General features: G+C 41.9%; 2 protein-coding genes across 4 annotated transcripts in view; both read right to left on the bottom strand.

The window, feature by feature from the left end:
- Window positions 1-1,197: 1,197 nt before the first annotated feature.
- Window positions 1,198-2,247, bottom strand: LOC307153863 (uncharacterized protein; the record flags this gene model as incomplete). Its single annotated transcript, XM_079863617.1, has 3 exons — window positions 1,198-1,343; window positions 1,490-1,589; window positions 1,705-2,247. The coding sequence occupies 3 exons, from the start codon at window positions 2,245-2,247 to the stop codon at window positions 1,198-1,200; spliced, it is 789 nt and encodes a 262-aa protein (XP_079719743.1).
- An 8,693-nt stretch (window positions 2,248-10,940) lies between these two features.
- The window catches only part of LOC307153984 (NACHT, LRR and PYD domains-containing protein 12-like), a 50,050-nt gene continuing 41,754 nt past the window's right edge, over window positions 10,941-19,236 (bottom strand). For all 3 annotated transcript variants that reach the window (XM_079863842.1, XM_079863845.1, XM_079863843.1), the window contains one exon: window positions 10,941-18,684. In XM_079863842.1, coding sequence (XP_079719968.1) covers window positions 18,680-18,684 — 5 coding nt within the window. In that variant the 3' untranslated portion in view covers window positions 10,941-18,679. The remainder of the gene's footprint in view (window positions 18,685-19,236) is intronic.

Raw genomic sequence — 19,236 nt, 5'->3', positions numbered from 1 at the left:
ACTCACCGACAGCAGTTGTTGTCCGCGTACACCACCTTCGGAGCAGGAGCGTTGGCACGGCGAAAGCGGGTGACCAGACCTCTGGCCATGCGTGCGTAGCACCCCTCGGACTCGGACGCCACCACCACTGTGGTCAAGAACTGACCCCAGTCATTCAGCACGCTGGTAACGTACTGCATGGTGCCCTGGCCGTCACCATAGATCTTCTTGAGAATCTATAAAAACAAAGCAGAACATTCATTGCATGGTGTTTATCAACAGTCAGTCTGTTCCATATGATCACAAGTACTATATGCTGTACATACCATCCTCGTGCCGTCGATGCACAAGATTTCCCCAGTCGTACTGAGGATTTGGTCCCTGTACACGGCATCTTCTCCATCTCCAGGATCAGTTGCGCACGCCTCAGGACCCGAGCAGACGGAAGGGGAGACGGGGCGATGGGAGGGGTGTAAGTGCCGGCTGCTCTGGCAAACGACAGGATGCCTCGCTGAGACGAAGACGATCCAGCCGCCAACATGTGGGCATCATACAGGAGAGTCTGGTACAGGTCCCGACGCTCCACGTACCACTCGTCATGGCCCTGCTGCAGCAGCCTCTGCACCTTGCTCATTGAGACAGCGTTGAGTCGGTCGCTCATCAGGGTGACCACACTCCTGTCCACAGCATGCTTGCCACAGATTATGGCAGGGAACATGCTTCTGACGGTCGGGGCGAGGTTCATCAGAATTTTCGGACTGTACGCCAGCCAGGTGTACTGCTGCTGGGCACGGTGGGCGCCGTCCTCCTCGTCGTCATAGTCGTCGCTGTCGTCCGCGTGCGCCTGGCTCGGCTCCTCCCTCAGCTTGAGACAGTGTTTGCACATCAACCTCTCGGTCAGCAGGGTGTAATGGAAGTTCATGCCGCACACTTGCCTGGCGTAGCTGCCGTACCCTCTCTTCTCCAGGTAGTACTCTGGCGGTGCGGGGCAGTTGGTGTTGGGGCAGCGGATCAATGCCTTCATCACGCCGACCGGGCGCCAGAAGAAGGCAGGGGTGGTGAAGAAGGAGAGCATATTGGGCACAGCTCCCTTGACGGCCATAGGAGGTGGGGGCGGGTGGAACTCCATCTTCTCCTTAAAGAGCTTCCTCTCGGCCATCTCTCCCCTGACATTCTTGTTGGTCTCGTTGGTCTTCAGCCACTTGATGTTCGCGGGGGCTATAACAAGGGCTTGGGCGGATTCAGGCGGCTGCTCCCAGCCCTCCAGCACGACGCCACCGGGTTCCGAGGTCTCTCGGAGGGACGAAGGTCCGGGCCTGTCAGCTGCGTGCTGACCGACGCCTCAGACCTGTCCAGGACACTCTCTGAAGAGGAGAACACCACAAAAATGTATCAACTGCATTGCTCGATACATACTGATAAATTTCACGTGGCACAAACACAAGTCCTAGCAGCTCCACAGCATACTACAAAGCCATTTCATGTTCATTTCAGCATAATACTACTATACCTGCAGCAACCAACAACTCGGCATCGCTGGCGTAGTTGAGGTCCTGCTGAGAGAGGTCGGGGATGGTCGGAGGAGCCCGGTCTTTCTTCGATTGCGCTTTCTGCAGAAAATAAAACACAACTATAGAATAATCTCATAAAATTATACTTTTACTAATACTGGTTACTGCTTAACATCAATTACTCAGGTCTAAAAGGTAACTGAGTTTATCTTACCTTCAATCTCCTGTCAAGGTGCCATGTGACAGGAGGGAACTCTCTGGCGTACTCGAGCAGTCGCTCCTTCTGCCACTTCAGCAGCTCGTTCTGCTCTCCCTGCTGGCAGTACTGGAACAGCAACCACACCAGCCAGCCGACATCGTTTTCTAGAAGCCACCTGAAGGTCTGACCGGCGTACTTCCCGAACACGATGACCAGCTGACCTTTCCACAGCTCACCCCCGGACCTCTTGGCAGCCGCCTCTGCTGTCTTGGGATCCAGCCATGTAGGGTCAACAACGGTGCTGGGGGCCTCTGCCACAGACTTTGCTGCCTCTGTACACTGCAGCCTGGCCTCTCCTTGCCGGTACAAAACGATGTTGGGGTACTGGTGTTGCTGTTGATGGCTGACCAGCAATGATTTGGTGGTCAAGCTCTTCCTGCAGACATCACAGTCAAAGGTCTCCCTGGCGACGGCATGGATCTTCAGATGCCTCATCAGGTTGGACTTTTCAGTGAAAGTCTTGTCACACACGCTGCACCGATGTCTAGGCTTCTCCATGTTTCATCTGGCACAGTAAAACATGAATAAATGAGTAAAACTAAAAGCAGATGAGGGCTTAAATACATTTTTAGAGACCCTGCAGCCCTCATAAAAGTAGTAACCAAAAACAGCCCATTCATTCATCACTTTGTTTTTAGCATGCAAATCGCGGTTGACATGTTTACACTTCTAAAGCATATTTACACATCGAATTTCAACTCCACACTGTTGTAACACCATCTCTATGGTCTTAAGAAGTGAGCTAGAGTGTTTGATCACGTTTTTGAAGTATTTCCAGGCATCGTCAGGTCATTACAGCGGCGATTGGTAGCTCATTCATTCAGTATTCGCTGAGTTTTGTTTCAGTTTATAGACGTGCTCAAGAAAAAAAGTTCACCGGTTTATTTTCTTTATTTTACAAAAGCACAATGTTTTGATTTGATTTTAAGTGGACACATACAAAAGTAGACATATCACAGATTCTTTTTTCATATTTCTTTTTTCTGTATGACCATAAATGACAGAGTAATTTAAGTTTATTGTGCTACTATGCGAAGAAAATCCAGCAAAACGCACCGGCGCGTCCACACAGTAGTTGTACAGGGTGGGCCATTTATACGGATACACCGTAATAACATGGGAATGGTTGGTGATATTAAAGTCCTGTTTGTGGCACATTATGTGATGGTCACCACCCATCTTGAGGAGTTTGCCCCCTCACATATACTAATGTGCCACAAACAGGACTTTAATATCACCAACCATTCCCATGTTATTACTGTAACGGTTACCAGCTGGAGTGCCCTTGAGAGCCACCAGAGGGCACTCCACATAAGACTATCATATTCACTCACAGACTACATTTCCCATCCTGCATCTACCTGGACTGATTACTCCATACACCTGCACTGCATTACACACTCACACAACACTCGGAGCGAAGTCTTGTTTTACTGTTGTGAACTTTACTGAGCATTTATTCCTGTGGACTGTCTGTTTGTTTTTGACCTTGCCTGTTTCTGGATTTCTCCCTGTCTGCTGCCTGCCTGCGTTACCACTGCCTTGATCTCTGTCTCTGATTGTTTGCTGCCTGCCTTGACCTTTTGCCTGGTATTACTACGATTTAGCCCTGTCTTCACTGCTGTATCTGCTGGTTCTGACCATTGCCTGTTTGATTACTCTGATCAATAAATCACACTGCATATGGATCTCTCTGACTCGGATGCTTCATAACAGAAGACTTCGCCACACATAGATCCAGCAGCTGAGAACTCACCATCATGAATCCAGCAGTCAAGATTATGCGTCTCCGTCAAGGAGATCAACCCATCGAGAGTTACATTGTTGACTTTCTGGAGCTTGCTCACCTGACTTCTATGGATGAGGTATGCCTTATGATATTTTTTCGTGGAGGGCTATCCGAGCCGCTCAGCTCCGCTATGCCGCTGCACAATCCTCAATGGACTTTAGGATTTTATATTTATTTGGCCCTGCAACTGAGTGGTTCTGCCTATGCTGTGGGGATCACGGAGGAGAAGCATGGTACTCCCACATTAGCCCTCATTCCTCAGCCTCGTCCTGTCACGTCCTCCGAGGCTGAGCTTCTCCACGTTAGCCCTGCCGAGCCTGCACTTCACGCCAGTCCAGCCGAGCCTGCACTTCACGCCAGTCCAGCCGAGCTTGCACTTCACGCCAGTCCAGCCGAGCCTGCACTTCACGCCAGTCCAGCCGAGCCCGCACTTCACGCCAGATCTGCCGAAGCCAAGGCAGTATGCGTCATGCCCGCTGCCCCTGAGACTGAGAGCGTCATGCCCGCCGCGCCTGAGACAGCAAGCGACATGCCCGCCAAGCTAGAGCCTTCACCTCTGGTCCCGTCCAGCACAGAGCCCTCTTCACCGCTGGTCCCGTCCAGCACAGAGCCCTCTTCACCGCTGGTCCCGTCCAGCTCAGAGCCCTCTTCACCGCTGGTCCCGTCCAGCTCAAAGCCCTCTTCATCGCTGGTCCTAACCAGCTCAGAGTCCTCTTCGCCGCTGGTCCTACCCAGCTCAAAGCCCACGCCGCCGCTGGTCCTGTCAAGCCCAGAGCGTGCTGATCCTGATCCAGAGACTGAGCTTCCCGTCACTTCTGCCGAACCAGAGAATGAGCTTCCCGTCACTTCTGCCGATCCAGAGACTGAGCTTCACGTCACTTCTGCCGAACCAGAGAATGAGCTTCCCGTCACTTCTGCCAATCCAGAGACTGAGCTTCACGTCACTTCCACCGATCCAGTGTCTGTTCAAGTCATGTCTGCTGAGCCAGTGTCTCCGGACAAGATGGCCGCCGCCGAGCCAGTGTCTCCAGACAAGATGGCCGCTGCCGAGCCAGTGTCTCCGGACAAGATGGCCTCCACCGATCCAGTGTCTGTTCAAGTCACGTCTGCCGTGCCAGTGTCTCTGGACAAGATGGCTGCCGCCGTGCCAGTGTCTCCGGACAAGATGACCGCCCCCGAGCCAGTGTCTCCGGACAAGATGGCCGCCGCCGATCCAGAGTCGGTTCAAGTCACGTATGCCGAACCAGTGTCTCCGGACAAGATGGCCGCCACCGAGCCAGTGTCTCTGGACAAAATGGCCGCTGCCATGTCGACTGAGCCCTCAGCAGAGATAGCCGCCGACACGCCTGAACCTGAGCCCTCAACAGAGATGGCCGCTGTCACGTTGCCTGTCCCTGAGCCGGTGTCTGTTCCTGTCCCTGAGCCGGTGTCTGTTCCTGTCCCTGAGCCGGTGTCTGTTCCTGTGCCATGGCTGCCTGAAGGGTCGTCTCCTCCCTGGCCGCCTGAAGGGTCGTCTCCTCCCTGGCCGCCTGAAGGGTCGTCTCCGCCTTGGCCGCCTGAAGGGTCGTCTCCGCCCTGGCCACCTGAAGGGTCGTCTCCTCCCTGGCCGCCTGCACAGCCTGCTCCGCCCTGGCCGCCTGCACAGCCTGATCCGCCCTGGTCGCCTGCACAGCCTGCTCCGCCCTGGCCTCCTGTCTTGCTGCAGTCTCCAGGTCGTTATCCGCTCCACGGGCCTGGCCCTCCATCCCGCCCCCGGGTCCGCCTCCGCTCCACCTCCCTCCTGGACAGTTTTAGGAGCGTCTGGAATCCGCTCCTTAAAGGGGGGGCTATGTAACGGTTACCAGCTGGAGTGCCCTTGAGAGCCACCAGAGGGCACTCCACATAAGACTATCATATTCACTCACAGACTACATTTCCCATCCTGCATCTACCTGGACTGATTACTCCATACACCTGCACTGCATTACACACCTGCACCTCATGATCAAACACCCATTTAAGCCACACTCACACAACACTCGGAGCGAAGTCTTGTTTTACTGTTGTGAACTTTACTGAGCATTTATTCCCGTGGACTGTCTGTTTGTTTTTGACCTTGCCTGTTTCTGGATTTCTCCCTGTCTGCTGCCTGCCTGCGTTACCACTGCCTTGATCTCTGTCTCTGATTGTTTGCTGCCTGCCTTGACCTTTTGCCTGGTATTACTACGATTTAGCCCTGTCTTCACTGCTGTATCTGCTGGTTCTGACCATTGCCTGTTTGATTACTCTGATCAATAAATCACACTGCATATGGATCTCTCTGACTCGGATGCTTCATAACAATTACGGTGTATCCATATAAATGGCCCACCCTGTACATTCTTCAAGGTCTCAACATGTAAAATCAATAGTCTGGTCGCAATTTAAACGCATTTCAGAGAGATCAAACCTAGCTATTTTAATGTAAACAAGCGGTGCTAGCCTAGCCAATTGGTGGCAGAAAATTAGTGTCAGTACTAACGGCGCTAACGAGATATTATCATATCAGGCAAATTATCCAAAAATATATCGAGTTTCATTCATTACTTAGCACATAATTATACCAAACGTACCTGAGAGTAAAAAAAACAGTCCAATCGGTCATCAATAACGCTGACCACAATAAATGAGTTAAAGATGGCCGCCAGTATTTTTATAGTTACATGTTCATAGTTTTCTAACATGAGGACATGCAGGTAAACAGATGAAATATTGTAGCCTTTTTATTTTTGGTTTAATTGTTTAATTTTATTTGGTTTTATTTTAATATTGGGCTGCGAGTATAGAGTAGTAGTTGTTAGGCCTAATTATCGGCAAAACAATTATTTGATTTTATGCTGCAAGTTGTAATGCTAGGCTATTCATGTCTAAAATTCTTCACTTTCAAACGCTCAGGGGTCTCATTTATAAAACTGTGTGTAGGATCCTTACTAAAAGTGTACGTGCGCTAGAAAGGCAAAAAATATTCAGACTTATATAAAACCGTGCTTACGCCAGATCAACCTGTGCAAAATTCCCTTTATAAATCCCAGTCAGCGGAAGATTGTGCGCCCATGCGTCTCTACCCTAAAATAACCATACATGGAGCTTACAACGCCTAGTTTTACTATTCATATCCTCATCTGCATATAATTTGTATATGCATATTCATACACGTGATACCATGTTTATGTAACGATAAACTGGACGGAAGAAAATGCAAGTGCAAAGATGTATTTATTAGATAACAAAAACTCAATGGTAAAGACAGATCGATGCAATAATATCTCCAGCGCTGTAGGCAGTCTCTCTCTCTCAGGAAGAAGCCGACGATCAGGAACACAACAGCAGGAGAGCGTGACGCAGGGACTGAGACAGGCAATCCCCAGTGCAGCGTGAAGGTGATGGTGAATCCACGGTGAGATCAGAGGTGAAGTAATCCAGAGTCCAGTACACAGGAAACACGAGGGAACAGGAACAGGAACAGGCACGAAGACAGGATACTCAAACAACGATCTGACAAACATGAGACGAAAGACAGGGCATTAAATAGGCTGGTGAGATGACATACAGCTGCCACTGATCACAGATAATCAGCGGTAACGCCCACATGAAACAATCAGCATAACGAGACAATTAACACACACACAAACACACAAGACAAGAATGAGACAGCGGATCTACCAACCGTGACAGTTTAAAGGGATAGTTCACCCAAAAATTTTAATTCTGTCAGTAATTACTCACCCTCATGTTGTTCCAACCCCGTAAGACTTTCGTTCATCTTCAGAACACAAATTAAGATATTTTTGATGAAATCTGAGAGCTGGCTCACTCCTTCATAGGCTGCTAGGTAATTGCATCTGACGGCCCATAAAAGTTAGTAAAGACATTGTTAAAATAGTCCAAGTGACTACAGTGGCTCAACCTTAAGTTTATCAAGCGACGGGAATACTGTTTGTGCCAGGCCCGTCGCGACAAGGCAAGCAAACCAAGCAATTGCTTGGGGCCCCGAGCTGGCCTGGCAGCTGGAATAAAATGCAACGACAAATTGTGTGAGCGCCCCCAATGCAGTAAAGTGCAATGACACTATTATCGGGATCTCCATCAAGCCAACCACGTGATCTCTGCTGCTGGCAAAATACAAAACCTCCTCGGTAGTCATCATGAAGCGGAATTATGCTTCAGGAAGCCAGAAAAGAAAGCAGAGAAAGGTAAAACAAGATAGTGGTAAGTGATAAATTGCACTGGATAAAATAGCTCTACTTGGCTTGTACAAATGGTGTAATTTTGCAGCAGGTAGGCTAGCAAAAATATGTATATGTTAGCTACCCGCATGACGGCAAATGCTGCTTGTAACGAACAGTTAGTGCAAATTTTTTTTAGAACGGACGGAATATGGTTACGTAATATGTTTTTTTTAACGGGATAAGGAAGACATCCAGAATCACTGTTTATCATATTTAATGACATGACATTGCTATAGCTTTGTAATAGGTATTGATGAAAGTGGCATAGCATGCTATACTAACTATTCCACCGTGATAATCTATTTATTTACCAAATGGGGGTTAGGAAAACAACACAATAAATTCCGTGCATCAAACATTAGCTTGGGATGTTTTTAAGCATTGGTAGTTGTGAAAGCAGCAGCATCCCTTCCCTTCTAATATCAAAATATAGAAATGCTAACATATTTTTTCGGTAACACTTTATAATAACCATCATTAATAGATGGTAAATTGTTAATTATTTAATCTTTAGTTAATTGTCATTTAACTGTTAGAAAACAGTCTTTTTACTTAATAAATACTTTGTAACCCATCTATAAACATTATTTAACCAGAAAGAGGCAGAGGAACATGATTTTTTTCATAGCTTATCTATAGTGTCGGGATATATGGTAGTTTATGCAAATATGACATTATTTTTATAAGTTACCAATGGATCTTGAACAGTTACTTCAAGGTTACTGCAAATGTTCAATTGTTGAAAATGTTCAAAATTTTATGCACAGTATAGGCTATGCAACAGCAGTATTTGCACTGTAAAATTTTTTATTTATATAAAGTGTGGGTGAACTATATGGCTATGCTGCGGTTCCTGTAGGCTTTGCGTGCGTGCGTGCCGGGGGGGGGGGGGGGGGGGGGGGGTATTGGAGGGGCCTCCATGTCCATTTTGCTTGGGGCCCACAAATTCCTTCAAACGGCCCTGTCTGGAGCAGATCTACACACATCACAATCCCTCTTTATGTTCTTGTTTATCTGGTGGAGGACCACTTTCGTGTAGATTCTGTTGTCTTAATTTAAAATCCAGGTTTTCACATTCTATTCCATTGTACTTTACACATAGGTTTTCCAGGTTTAACAGTTTAATTTTCAATACTCTCTACCCAGGCTCTGGGCAGACTCGTCTTAATATTTTCACAACAGTCCACTTTTGACATTTCGATTTCATCATCCCACTCCGAAACACAATCATATATGGCTCTGTAAGAACCCTCTTACATATTCATATGCTATATCCTTAACTTGAGGGTTTTCATGAAAAGCTAAAAAAGCTAATCAAAGAAAACTGGGGGAAAAATGTTAAACAAGACTAATGGAAAAACCTGTTTTTATTTGGAGATTGTGTAGACTATAAAGATAAGAAAGTGAATCTCTGCAATTATGTACTGAGTCATGCAAGATACGCAGTATGAGCAAGGAGGAACTCAGCGTTTTATGAAGGGAAAAATTTGGAAATCTGTACAATGTTCAAAAACGTGCAGAGGAAAAAATGCTTATCTCATGTGGAAATATTTGGATAAAGATGTTTTTGAAAAAGCTTTTTTAACGGATTGCAATCTTATAAATGTGGATGATGGAAAGAAAATGTATTTAAACTTTTAAGCAGTTATCTATTTAACATGCTAATGATTTTAATGATATAGTTTGTTTGTGAAATGTAAACATTCTTTTGATAAATTTTATTTACAAAAAACAAAACAAAAAACACGTCCGATCTCGGAAGCTAAGCAGGGTCGGGCCTGGTTAGTAGGCTACTTGGATGGGAGACCGCAGGTGCTGTAAGCTTTTGCTTTATCTTCACTATACACTTCATGGCTCGGCAATGACGGTTGTTCCTTTATCCTTTTATATTCAATTGCTTCATTTATTTTTCTTTCATTTTTGCTTTCTCTCTGTCTGCTTTCGGTGTGGTAAAGGACAGCTCAGCCTCGTCATTCTTTCTTTCTCCGCCAGGGGGCGATCGACAGGCTTTTCTCTCTCTCAGTCTGCAAGCAACACTAGAACTCTGAGCGCTTGTTCTTTTGTAACCCGTTTCATTCCTCAGCTTCAATTAGACCAGAGGTTCTCAAACGTTTTTGTCAGCCGAACACTCAGATTTTAATGTAATAATAAATAACACAAATAATTCAACACACATTCTGATGTTTATATTTTTCTGACGGTGGGCAACGGTCACATGAAGACATGCAGGTAAACAGATGAAATATTCTAGCTTTTTTATTTTTGGTTTAATTGTTTAATTATATTTGGTTTTATTTTAATACAGGGCTGCGAGTATAGAGTAGTAGTTGTTAGATCTAATTATCGGCAAAACAATTATTTGATTTTACGCTGCAAGTTGCAATGCTAGGCTATTCATGTCTAAAATTCTTCACTTTCAAACACTCAGGGGTCTCATTTATAAAACTGTGTGTAGGATCCTTACTAAAAGTGTACGTGCGGCAGAAAGGCAAAACATATTCAGACTTATAAAACCGTGCTTACGCCAGATCCACCTGTACAAAATTCCCTTTATAAATATCAGTCAGCGGAAGATTGTGCGCACATGCGTCTCTCCACCCCGAAATAACCATACATGGAGCTTACAACTCCTAGTTTTACTATTAATATCCTCATCTGCATATCATTTGCATATGCATATTCATCAATGTGATACCATGTTTAAAGGGTAACTAAACCCCTGGTCAGAACCTGACTCCACCCACTGGCAATATTTGAAAAATGCTGGAAAAGTGGGCAGTCCCCAGCAGAGATAGAGGGGACGAACCGAGGGCGGGGCTGAGCGGGGGGGCGTGCACCTGAGACCCGCAGTGACGGATTAATTGACAGCTGCTGTCAGACTCTAAAATGGAGAGTGACTCGCAGGGTCGCAAGACGACGTAAAGTTGATGAGTTTGCATCTGATGAGTTTTATCGAGCTGATGTCAATAGCGTTCTGTAACGCATATTCATATTTTGCCGCTATGTGGAAAAAATCCAGCAAAATGCGCCGGTGCGTTTGTCGACCCCAGAGGATTAACTTTAGCCTAACCATAAATTGTGATTATATATATGATCACTCACATCAAGACGCCGCTGCGGTGGTGGAGTCCATGCAGGAGGAGCAGCGTTTGGCACTGCGTCGCTTTTCAGCGCGAGCTGTGTGGAGAAGCCCATTTCCACCTCTATTGCGTTGGAGAAGCAATCCCGCGAAAAATTCAGGTTGCACACTTGAGCTCCACTGGTGCCTAATTTCCAAGTCTGCTGGAAAGCTATGCAGTCCAGCAGTGCTGTTGCAACCACACCTGTGTACCCTCCTGACCACTGTATAACTTGTATAGCGGGACCATCTACACTAACTTGAAGCTATCCTAACTGATGCAACACTACGCGTGGTCGTACCAAGGGAGAGCGTGGTGAGCTCGTACCAAGGGCGTGGTGAGCTGGAACCTGCTGACGTCACATAGTACCATTTACGTCACGAAGCACCGCAAACATCCAATAGGAAAATTCAACTGCAGTAGCCACCCATTCAACCTGAAGAGGGCAGCACTCAGATGTTTTTACACCATATATTGTAGAATTAAAACACTTTATACCCAAATGTCAAAAAAGTTACTTGAATCAATGAACAGCATTAATAAAGCCCCATTCTTAGAGATCATTAACTAAAAAAAGTTGGTTTAGGGTTTAGTTACCCTTTAAAGGCTTAGTTCACCCAAAAATGAAAATTCTGTCAGTAATTACTCCCCCTCATGTTGTTCCAACCCCGTAAGACTTTCGTTCATCTTCAGAACACAAATTAAGATATTTTTGATGAAATCTGAGAGCTGGCTCACTCCTTCATAGGCTGCTAGGTAATTTCATCTGCCGGCCCAGAAAAGTTAGCAAAGACATCGTTAGGGTGGCCATACGTCCGAATTTTAAGCCCCCTGTCCGGCGGGCACGAATTTGGCCAAGATGACCCTAGAGGTGCTGTTGTCACCTGAGCTGTTGCAGAGGGTGAACTTCTTTGTTAAGAACTGAAATGTGTATTTATTTATTTTTCACATTCATTATTTGTTTATTTATGTATTTCTGTTATTTCCAGATGTCCAGACATGTTATGTTTTCTGGCACTGCACCAGATTATTTGTTTATGTATTTCTTTTATTTCCAGAAGTCCAGACATGTTATGTTTTCAGACACTGTACACTTTGCAAGGCAGGTTCATCTCAGTGGTCAGTTTTTGAAACAGACATCATAATGTCTTGAATAAATACAAATACTGTAAACAAACACTTTTTTTGCCTGTTCTGTTATACATAGGTCTACATTTTACATAGGCCGCAAAATGAATGGCTTACCTTTCACACTTTCCCATTAAATGGGCGTCGTGGCGCTCTCGTGAACTCACGTCAGAGGCCCACACAGAAGAAAATTAATAGTGGAATTGTTAGGAACACATTCAGCAATGAAAAGGATTTCTATTTTTATCTATGCAATTGCCTACGTCAAATTGCGACTTACACACATACATGTATTGTGATCATTAGCGTTTGTGGTTGCGCAATAAAGACGATATATGCGGTACTAAGAAATCTCTCACAATAGGCCAATGTCTGGGTATCTGAGATAAAAACCTGGGCTGCGTTTCCCAAAGCATTGTGAGATAAGTTGATCGTAGAGGACATTGGTGGCAAATGGTCTTCACAATCAACTTCACAATGCTTTTGGGAAACGCAGCCCTGGACTGGAGCTCAGAGCCACTGCAGAGAGAAGTACACAGAGCTGGCCAGTGAAATGAGACAACAGATACTCACTGTCACACATGCCTGGTATTATTATGGTTACAGTTATAATGCATGGATTGATTTGCACAGAAACAGAGTTTGATCAGATCAGAGCAGCTCTTCCTTCACATATTCAAGGTAATGTTCTACAATGGTTTAAGTGTCCCAGGACAGCAGTGAGCTCAACACTGCACAGCTGTGTCTTTAAAACACTTTGGCCAGTGGACAAATGAGAGCTACTTTTGACAGTTTGCATTTCCTCTATTACAGTGGTGAGCTGTTATACCTTCTATAATAAAAATAAATGAATAAACATCATGTTACACACAAAAACAAGCAAACTGTAAATTCAATAATCTTTTATGCTCTGTCTTCTGTTTGCTTTCTTGTGAACTTGATCATCATTTCAGATGAATATAATCATTTTGTGTAGGCTAAATAAGTCTTCATCCAAAATGAACGTTATCTTATTACATTCAAATTATTATGTTAATACACTGTACAAAAACCATTTTCACAGTACAGACCAGTTTTGTTTTGTTTTTTTACTGATTGGTGATGGGACCGAGAGTGAAACTTACAAGCGTAGAATAGGTTAAAGAAAAACAATGTCACAATGTGAAACCATCATGAAAGTTTAAGTAATTAAGTAACAAAACAAATTTTCAGTTCAGGAAGAATTTCTTAGATGACTTCCGAGCAACTTCACCATGCATTTGAGGAATGTAAAACCAGTTCATAAGAGACATAAGGGTGCATTCCTGTACACAAAGAAAATGTTTTAAGGTTTCATGCTTTTTCAAACTATTCAAACTGTCTTTGGAATCTGAAGAAAAAAAAAACTTGCAGCTGCACATACAAAGAATAAAATAAAATAAAATAGTAATGTCACACAACAAAGCGTGGTCTAGGTAGACGACAGGACGCAGAGGAAAGATTCAAAATAGACTTCAATAAAAAAAACGTAAACCATAACCAAACTCAGATCACATGTTAACAAGAACCAATACCAGAAGACTGAAACACAGGCAGATTTATACAGAGAGAAAACAAAGAGAACTAATTAATCAAATGAGTAACCATAGTGACAAATTAACGAACACAGGCAGAGAGAGACTGTGAAAACTAAGACAAAACAAAGTCCAAACACAAAGGAACTGTTACAATGAAAGGGGTCATGACATGGACTTTTTTATTATTATTTAATGTTCCTTGGGGTTCACTTGTAATGTTGATATACATTTTTTGCACACACACACACACACACACACACACACAAAAAAAAAAAAAAAAAAAAATATATATATATATATATATATATATATATAGGTCAAAGGCCATACTTAACCAAAAAGTGCTTAACACAGTAAAACTAACAGTCATATGACTAGCTCAGATCATTACAAACCAATCACCAGAACAAATCACAGTGAAGAAGACTTGAGTGACATTGATTTTTACTCAACTGTATGATATAAATGTACATGTATCTTTCTATTCAGGAGACTCACTTGGTTGTTGTGACCAGTGATCTCCCGGCCGTGAATAAAACTTAATTTCTACAAAGAGCAACTTGGGAGTCGTGTCAGGTATTTGCTGCGCAGCTGAGAAACAGATTCTACGCTCAAAAGAAAACAAAAGAACATCAAAGTGTGATTGAGGCAGTGATAGTAGCTTCATCGACGGGACGCCGTCACCTTACTTCAGGGAAGTATTGTATTGTATTTTTAACAACTGCAAGTTGTTTAAATTGTCCGTGGTGAAGAAGTCAGATTCGTATTAAATATTTCCACGACAGTACATAAATATGAAAATGTATTTGCAGTACACTTAGCATAAAATAAATATATTTCAAATACTTTAGTATTTTTTGTATATTTTAAATTAAACTATTTTTAGACACAATCTGGGTTTTTCAAATCTGGTAAAATAGGGGCAAACTGAACATGCTATAATAAATTATCTGTGGGGTATTTAGAGCTGAAACTTCACAGACACCTTCTGGGGACACCAAATTACATCTTGTAAAAAGTACAATTTAATTATTTCCAATATTTCATATTTCTATATTCAAAATTTTATATTTAAAACATTAATTTCATAACATTATATTTGCAGTTGTAATTTCAGTGTAAATACATTCATTAAAAAAAAAAAAGCCAAAAAAACGTGTTGTGATAATTTGTTGTTGGACTTTGGATAGTTTCTAAATCCCATAGAATGGACTGTATGTCTGTCTCTCAGCCATATTTTCAATCGTGGAAATATGGCATCTATTGCCTAAGATCGATATTGTTTAATCATTTTAAAATTATATGTTGAGTCTGAACATTAACACTTCTTATAGACCTGTGCTAAAAATGACAACCTTGTTGTATGACCTGATTGACTGCACTGAAGGTTTCCACATATGAAATCTAAATTATATCAGACTTTGAATGACCTTTAAAGCTACACTGTGTAACTTTTTAAGTCGATTCTTAGCAAAAAACACTTTGTTCTATCAAAAGTATATGTGCTCATTCATGTGTAATTACTTCCACCAACTAATCAAGTATTCTCGTAAGCGTAAAATCTGCCATTTATAATACATACGAGCGAGTAGCTAAAACTCCAGTGTTAAATGAACTCTCCTGGGAGTTTATATGGCTCCAGACTCAAGAGTGTTAAAGTGTTAAAATATGAGTGTTAAATTAACACTCAAGAGTGTTAAAGTTAATGAGATAATTAAGTGATTGATTGAGTGATGATTGATCATTATTGAAGACACCTAACAAGCAGAATCACTGAAGGATGAAATCTATTTTTTTTAAGACACCGTTATGGTGATCAGTGTTTCCTTTAGTTGGGCTCTTGACCTTTAAATCATTAACTTTAGATTTTGTTTGGCTGTTGTATCTGAGTTATAATTGCCAGATGAACAAAGAGAAAAGTTGATCAGGTGGTGTTGGTTATGTTTTGACAATCATATTTTGACCTGAAGCACAAATCTCATTTAGAGAGTTATGTCTATCTTGTTGATTACAGCAGCCCTGTGATTCTACAGCAAATGATTTTCAGCATTTCCAATATAATCCAAAATATTTTTTGAAAGTTGTTCTGATCAAAAGACAATTACCAATTTTTTTAAAACTTTATTTAGACCCATTGACATCAATAATCAGCCTGTGAATCTCAACAATGGTGACAATAATAGAGCATGTTGCAGTGCATTCTGGGTGCCACCAATCAAAACTCATTCATGGCTCCCATCATGCATTGCGGTATGAATAAATTATGAACTGAATTGTCTTCGTAATTTCCTTTCCCTAATTGAATATTCTGTTTGTCACCATTGTTGAGATTCATACACTGATTCTTGATGTCTGTGTGTGCCTAAAAGAAAGATTTGTTTTATCAGACCAACTTTAAAAAAAAAAACTTTAGATTATTTAGAAAATTCTGGATCTTATGCTGTAGAATCACAGTGATGCTGTAATCAACAATATACATTTAAGTCAGAGATTAGGCTCTAATTGAGTTTAGTGACTCAAATTATGATTATGTCAAAACATAACCAACACAACCTGATCAAATTTTCTCTTTGTTCATCTGAGAGTTATAACTCAGATACAACAGCCAAACAAAATCTAATGTTAACAGTTTAAGGGTCAAGAGCCCAACTAAAGGAAACACTGATCACCATAACGGTGTCTTGAAAAATTAGATTTTCTCCTTCAGTGATTCTGTTTGTTAACATCAGGTGTCTTCAATAATGGTAAATCATCACTCAATGAATCACTTAATTAGCTCATTAACTTTAACAATCTTGAGTGTTCATTTAACACTCATATTTTAACACTAACACTCTTGAGTCTGGAGCCATATAAACTCCCAGGAGAGTTCATTTAACACTGGAGTTTTTGCTGTGTAATATTCACTGGGTAGTCATATACAATTTCACCGCTAGATGGGGGAAAATATCACACAGTGTAGCTTTAAGTCATTAAGTGACAAACCTTTTCAGTTTTCTTTTTCCTATGAGGGTCAAAAGTCCTGAGATACTCCCTCAACTCCCTCTGAGCAGACTAGACCATTTTTCTCATTAAAACAATCTTAAATACACATTAATCTTTCACCGCTGGAAAGATGAATGTGTATTTAAATTGGGTCATTTATGTACTGTAATAGAAATGTGAAATTATTTTAGAAGTTGGTGCCTTCTAGACTAAGAAAAGCCAGAAAATGTATTTTGGCTCATAGATGAAAGACAACAACTCCCAGAATGCACTTGCTTCCCTGCCCTGCGAGGCCACTCAGAAGCCATGCCTACGGGTTACAGAGGGCAGTATCGGAAGAAATTATACAACTAGGCTACTAGCTGACTCAAAACTGAAAAGATGCTGTTTTATGGTGAGATCCCCCTATCCCCCCGAGCGGGTTGAAAACATGCGGAACGAGCTCCTCCTACTGGCTGTAGTCTCTCGCTTCTGGCCAAAAAAGACGATTTTTGCATCATCTGAGATTTTTTTCCAGACACACAAAACAGAAATCTCTCGTCTCAGGGGGACATGAGGGAGGGAAGCACGGTCATTCGAAAATACTACCGGGTTTCTACTGATACAAAGCTTAATGCTAATCGGTGAAGTATCCCTTTAAAAATAACAGATTAAATGAATTACAAGTCACATTTTGAATTGCCTTAGCAGCAATTACTGATAAACTGAGACATGAGGGAAAACTGAGATTTAAGGATAAAATTTAATAGGTCATGATATTTAAAAAACAAACAACAACAAAAAAAAAACTGAAATGAATGTTTGATGAAATCTTCGTCACTATTTGCCGGTAACATATTCATTTAAAATACTTCTATTACTCTTCTATAATCACATTCTTGTAAATCTATAAACTCTCTAAACTCTCTCACCTTTTCCTAAATAATAAATTACTAATATACACTGTCTATATCTTGTTGATTAAAATAATCTAATTGTCATTGAATATTGGAAGTTACACCATCAACATTGTAATCAAGCAGTGCAATATCTAATCAATAAAGTCATTTTCAGCAAGTTTTACATTTACATGATCATTTAGCAGAAACTTTTATCCAAAGCAACATACAAATGAGGAGAGCAATAGAAGCAATAAAACCAACAATATAAATGTGATGTGACTATTCCCAGTTTAGTCTACAAAAAGATGCGTCTTCAGCAGTTTTCATGGGTCATCACAAATAGAAGAATCTTACATTATTTATTAGTTCAAGTCCTCTATTAGATCTCTGTGGAAATCTGATGTCATCTGTAATTTAAAAAAATCAGACCCACAAAAAGATCCAAACAAGAAACTGCTTTGAAGTCAGTCTGTCGTGGAAATTCTTTCTCAACTTTAAATAATAATTGGAAGACAGCTGGAGATTTCAAAAGTTATAAAGATCTTTATTTCTTATAAGAAATAGACATTCACATACAGAACGCATCTGGTATGGGAAGGCCCCGACTTCTGCTTTTTGCCCAGCTTATATACACAAAACACATCCTGGTTAGGCTTCACCATTCGTTTACCTTAAAAGGAGGCATCTCGTCCAAAATCTTTGTCTTGCATAAATTATATCCAAACAGAACAATATCATGCAAGTTCCTGTTTTTAGCTGCTGCTCAAAATTCACACCTTTTGTCTATTTCTATTTTTGATCTTAAGCTACGCACATACTTTCACACTTGGAGTCCAAACAATAGGTCACTTGAGTACTCTTAGTCTCTTTGCTACTAAGTCTCCTATAACTCAAAACATTTTGTCCCTGCAAGCTTGTCTTAACTTATGCCTGTTTTAAACACTTGATTACACATCTTTAATAACGTGCTTTAGCTTATATGAATATATTTCTTTAAATGCTCATGAGTAAAAATAAAGTGAAAGATGTTAATACAAGTTGTACACTTCTAAAAGTAAAAACACATCTAAAAGAAAAAAAGAACACATCTAAATGTAAAATTTCTACCACAAGTCACACACACACACACACACACACACACACACACACACACACACGAGTGAGATCGCTGTGACTGTGACTGTGACATCTCTGTAGCGGCTCCTTATTCACCATCAGCTGATCCTTAAACTACAATTAAACACAGAGTCACATATGGAGTATGAGACATTACTGCGGTCACATCACATCAGTAGATTCATTTCAGAACAAACACAGGCAGAGATACATACAGAGTATATTAATATTACAGCCAGAGATATACAGTGAGGAAAATAAGTATTTGAACACCCTGCTATTTTGCAAGTTCTCCCACTTGGAAATCATGGAGGGGTCTGAAATTGTCATCGTAGGTGCATGTCCACTGTGAGAGACATAATCAAAAAAAAAAAATCCAGAAATCACAATATATGATTTTTTAACTATTTATTTGTATGATACAGCTGCAAATAAGTATTTGAACACCTGTCTATCAGCTAGAATTCTGACCCTCAAAGACCTGTTAGTCTGCCTTTAAAATGTCCACCACTCCATTTATTATCCTAAATTAGATGCACCTGTTTGAGGTCGTTAGCTGCATAAAGACACCTGTACACCCCATACAATCAGTAAGAATCCAACTACTAACATGGCCAAGACCAAAGAGCTGTCCAAAGACACTAGAGACAAAATTGTACACCTCCA

This window comes from Squalius cephalus (genome assembly GCF_949319135.1).
Source record: "Squalius cephalus genome assembly, chromosome: 25".
In the NCBI taxonomy this organism is placed as follows: Eukaryota; Metazoa; Chordata; class Actinopteri; order Cypriniformes; family Leuciscidae; genus Squalius; species Squalius cephalus.
This window is presented reverse-complemented; position numbering and strand designations above follow the sequence as displayed.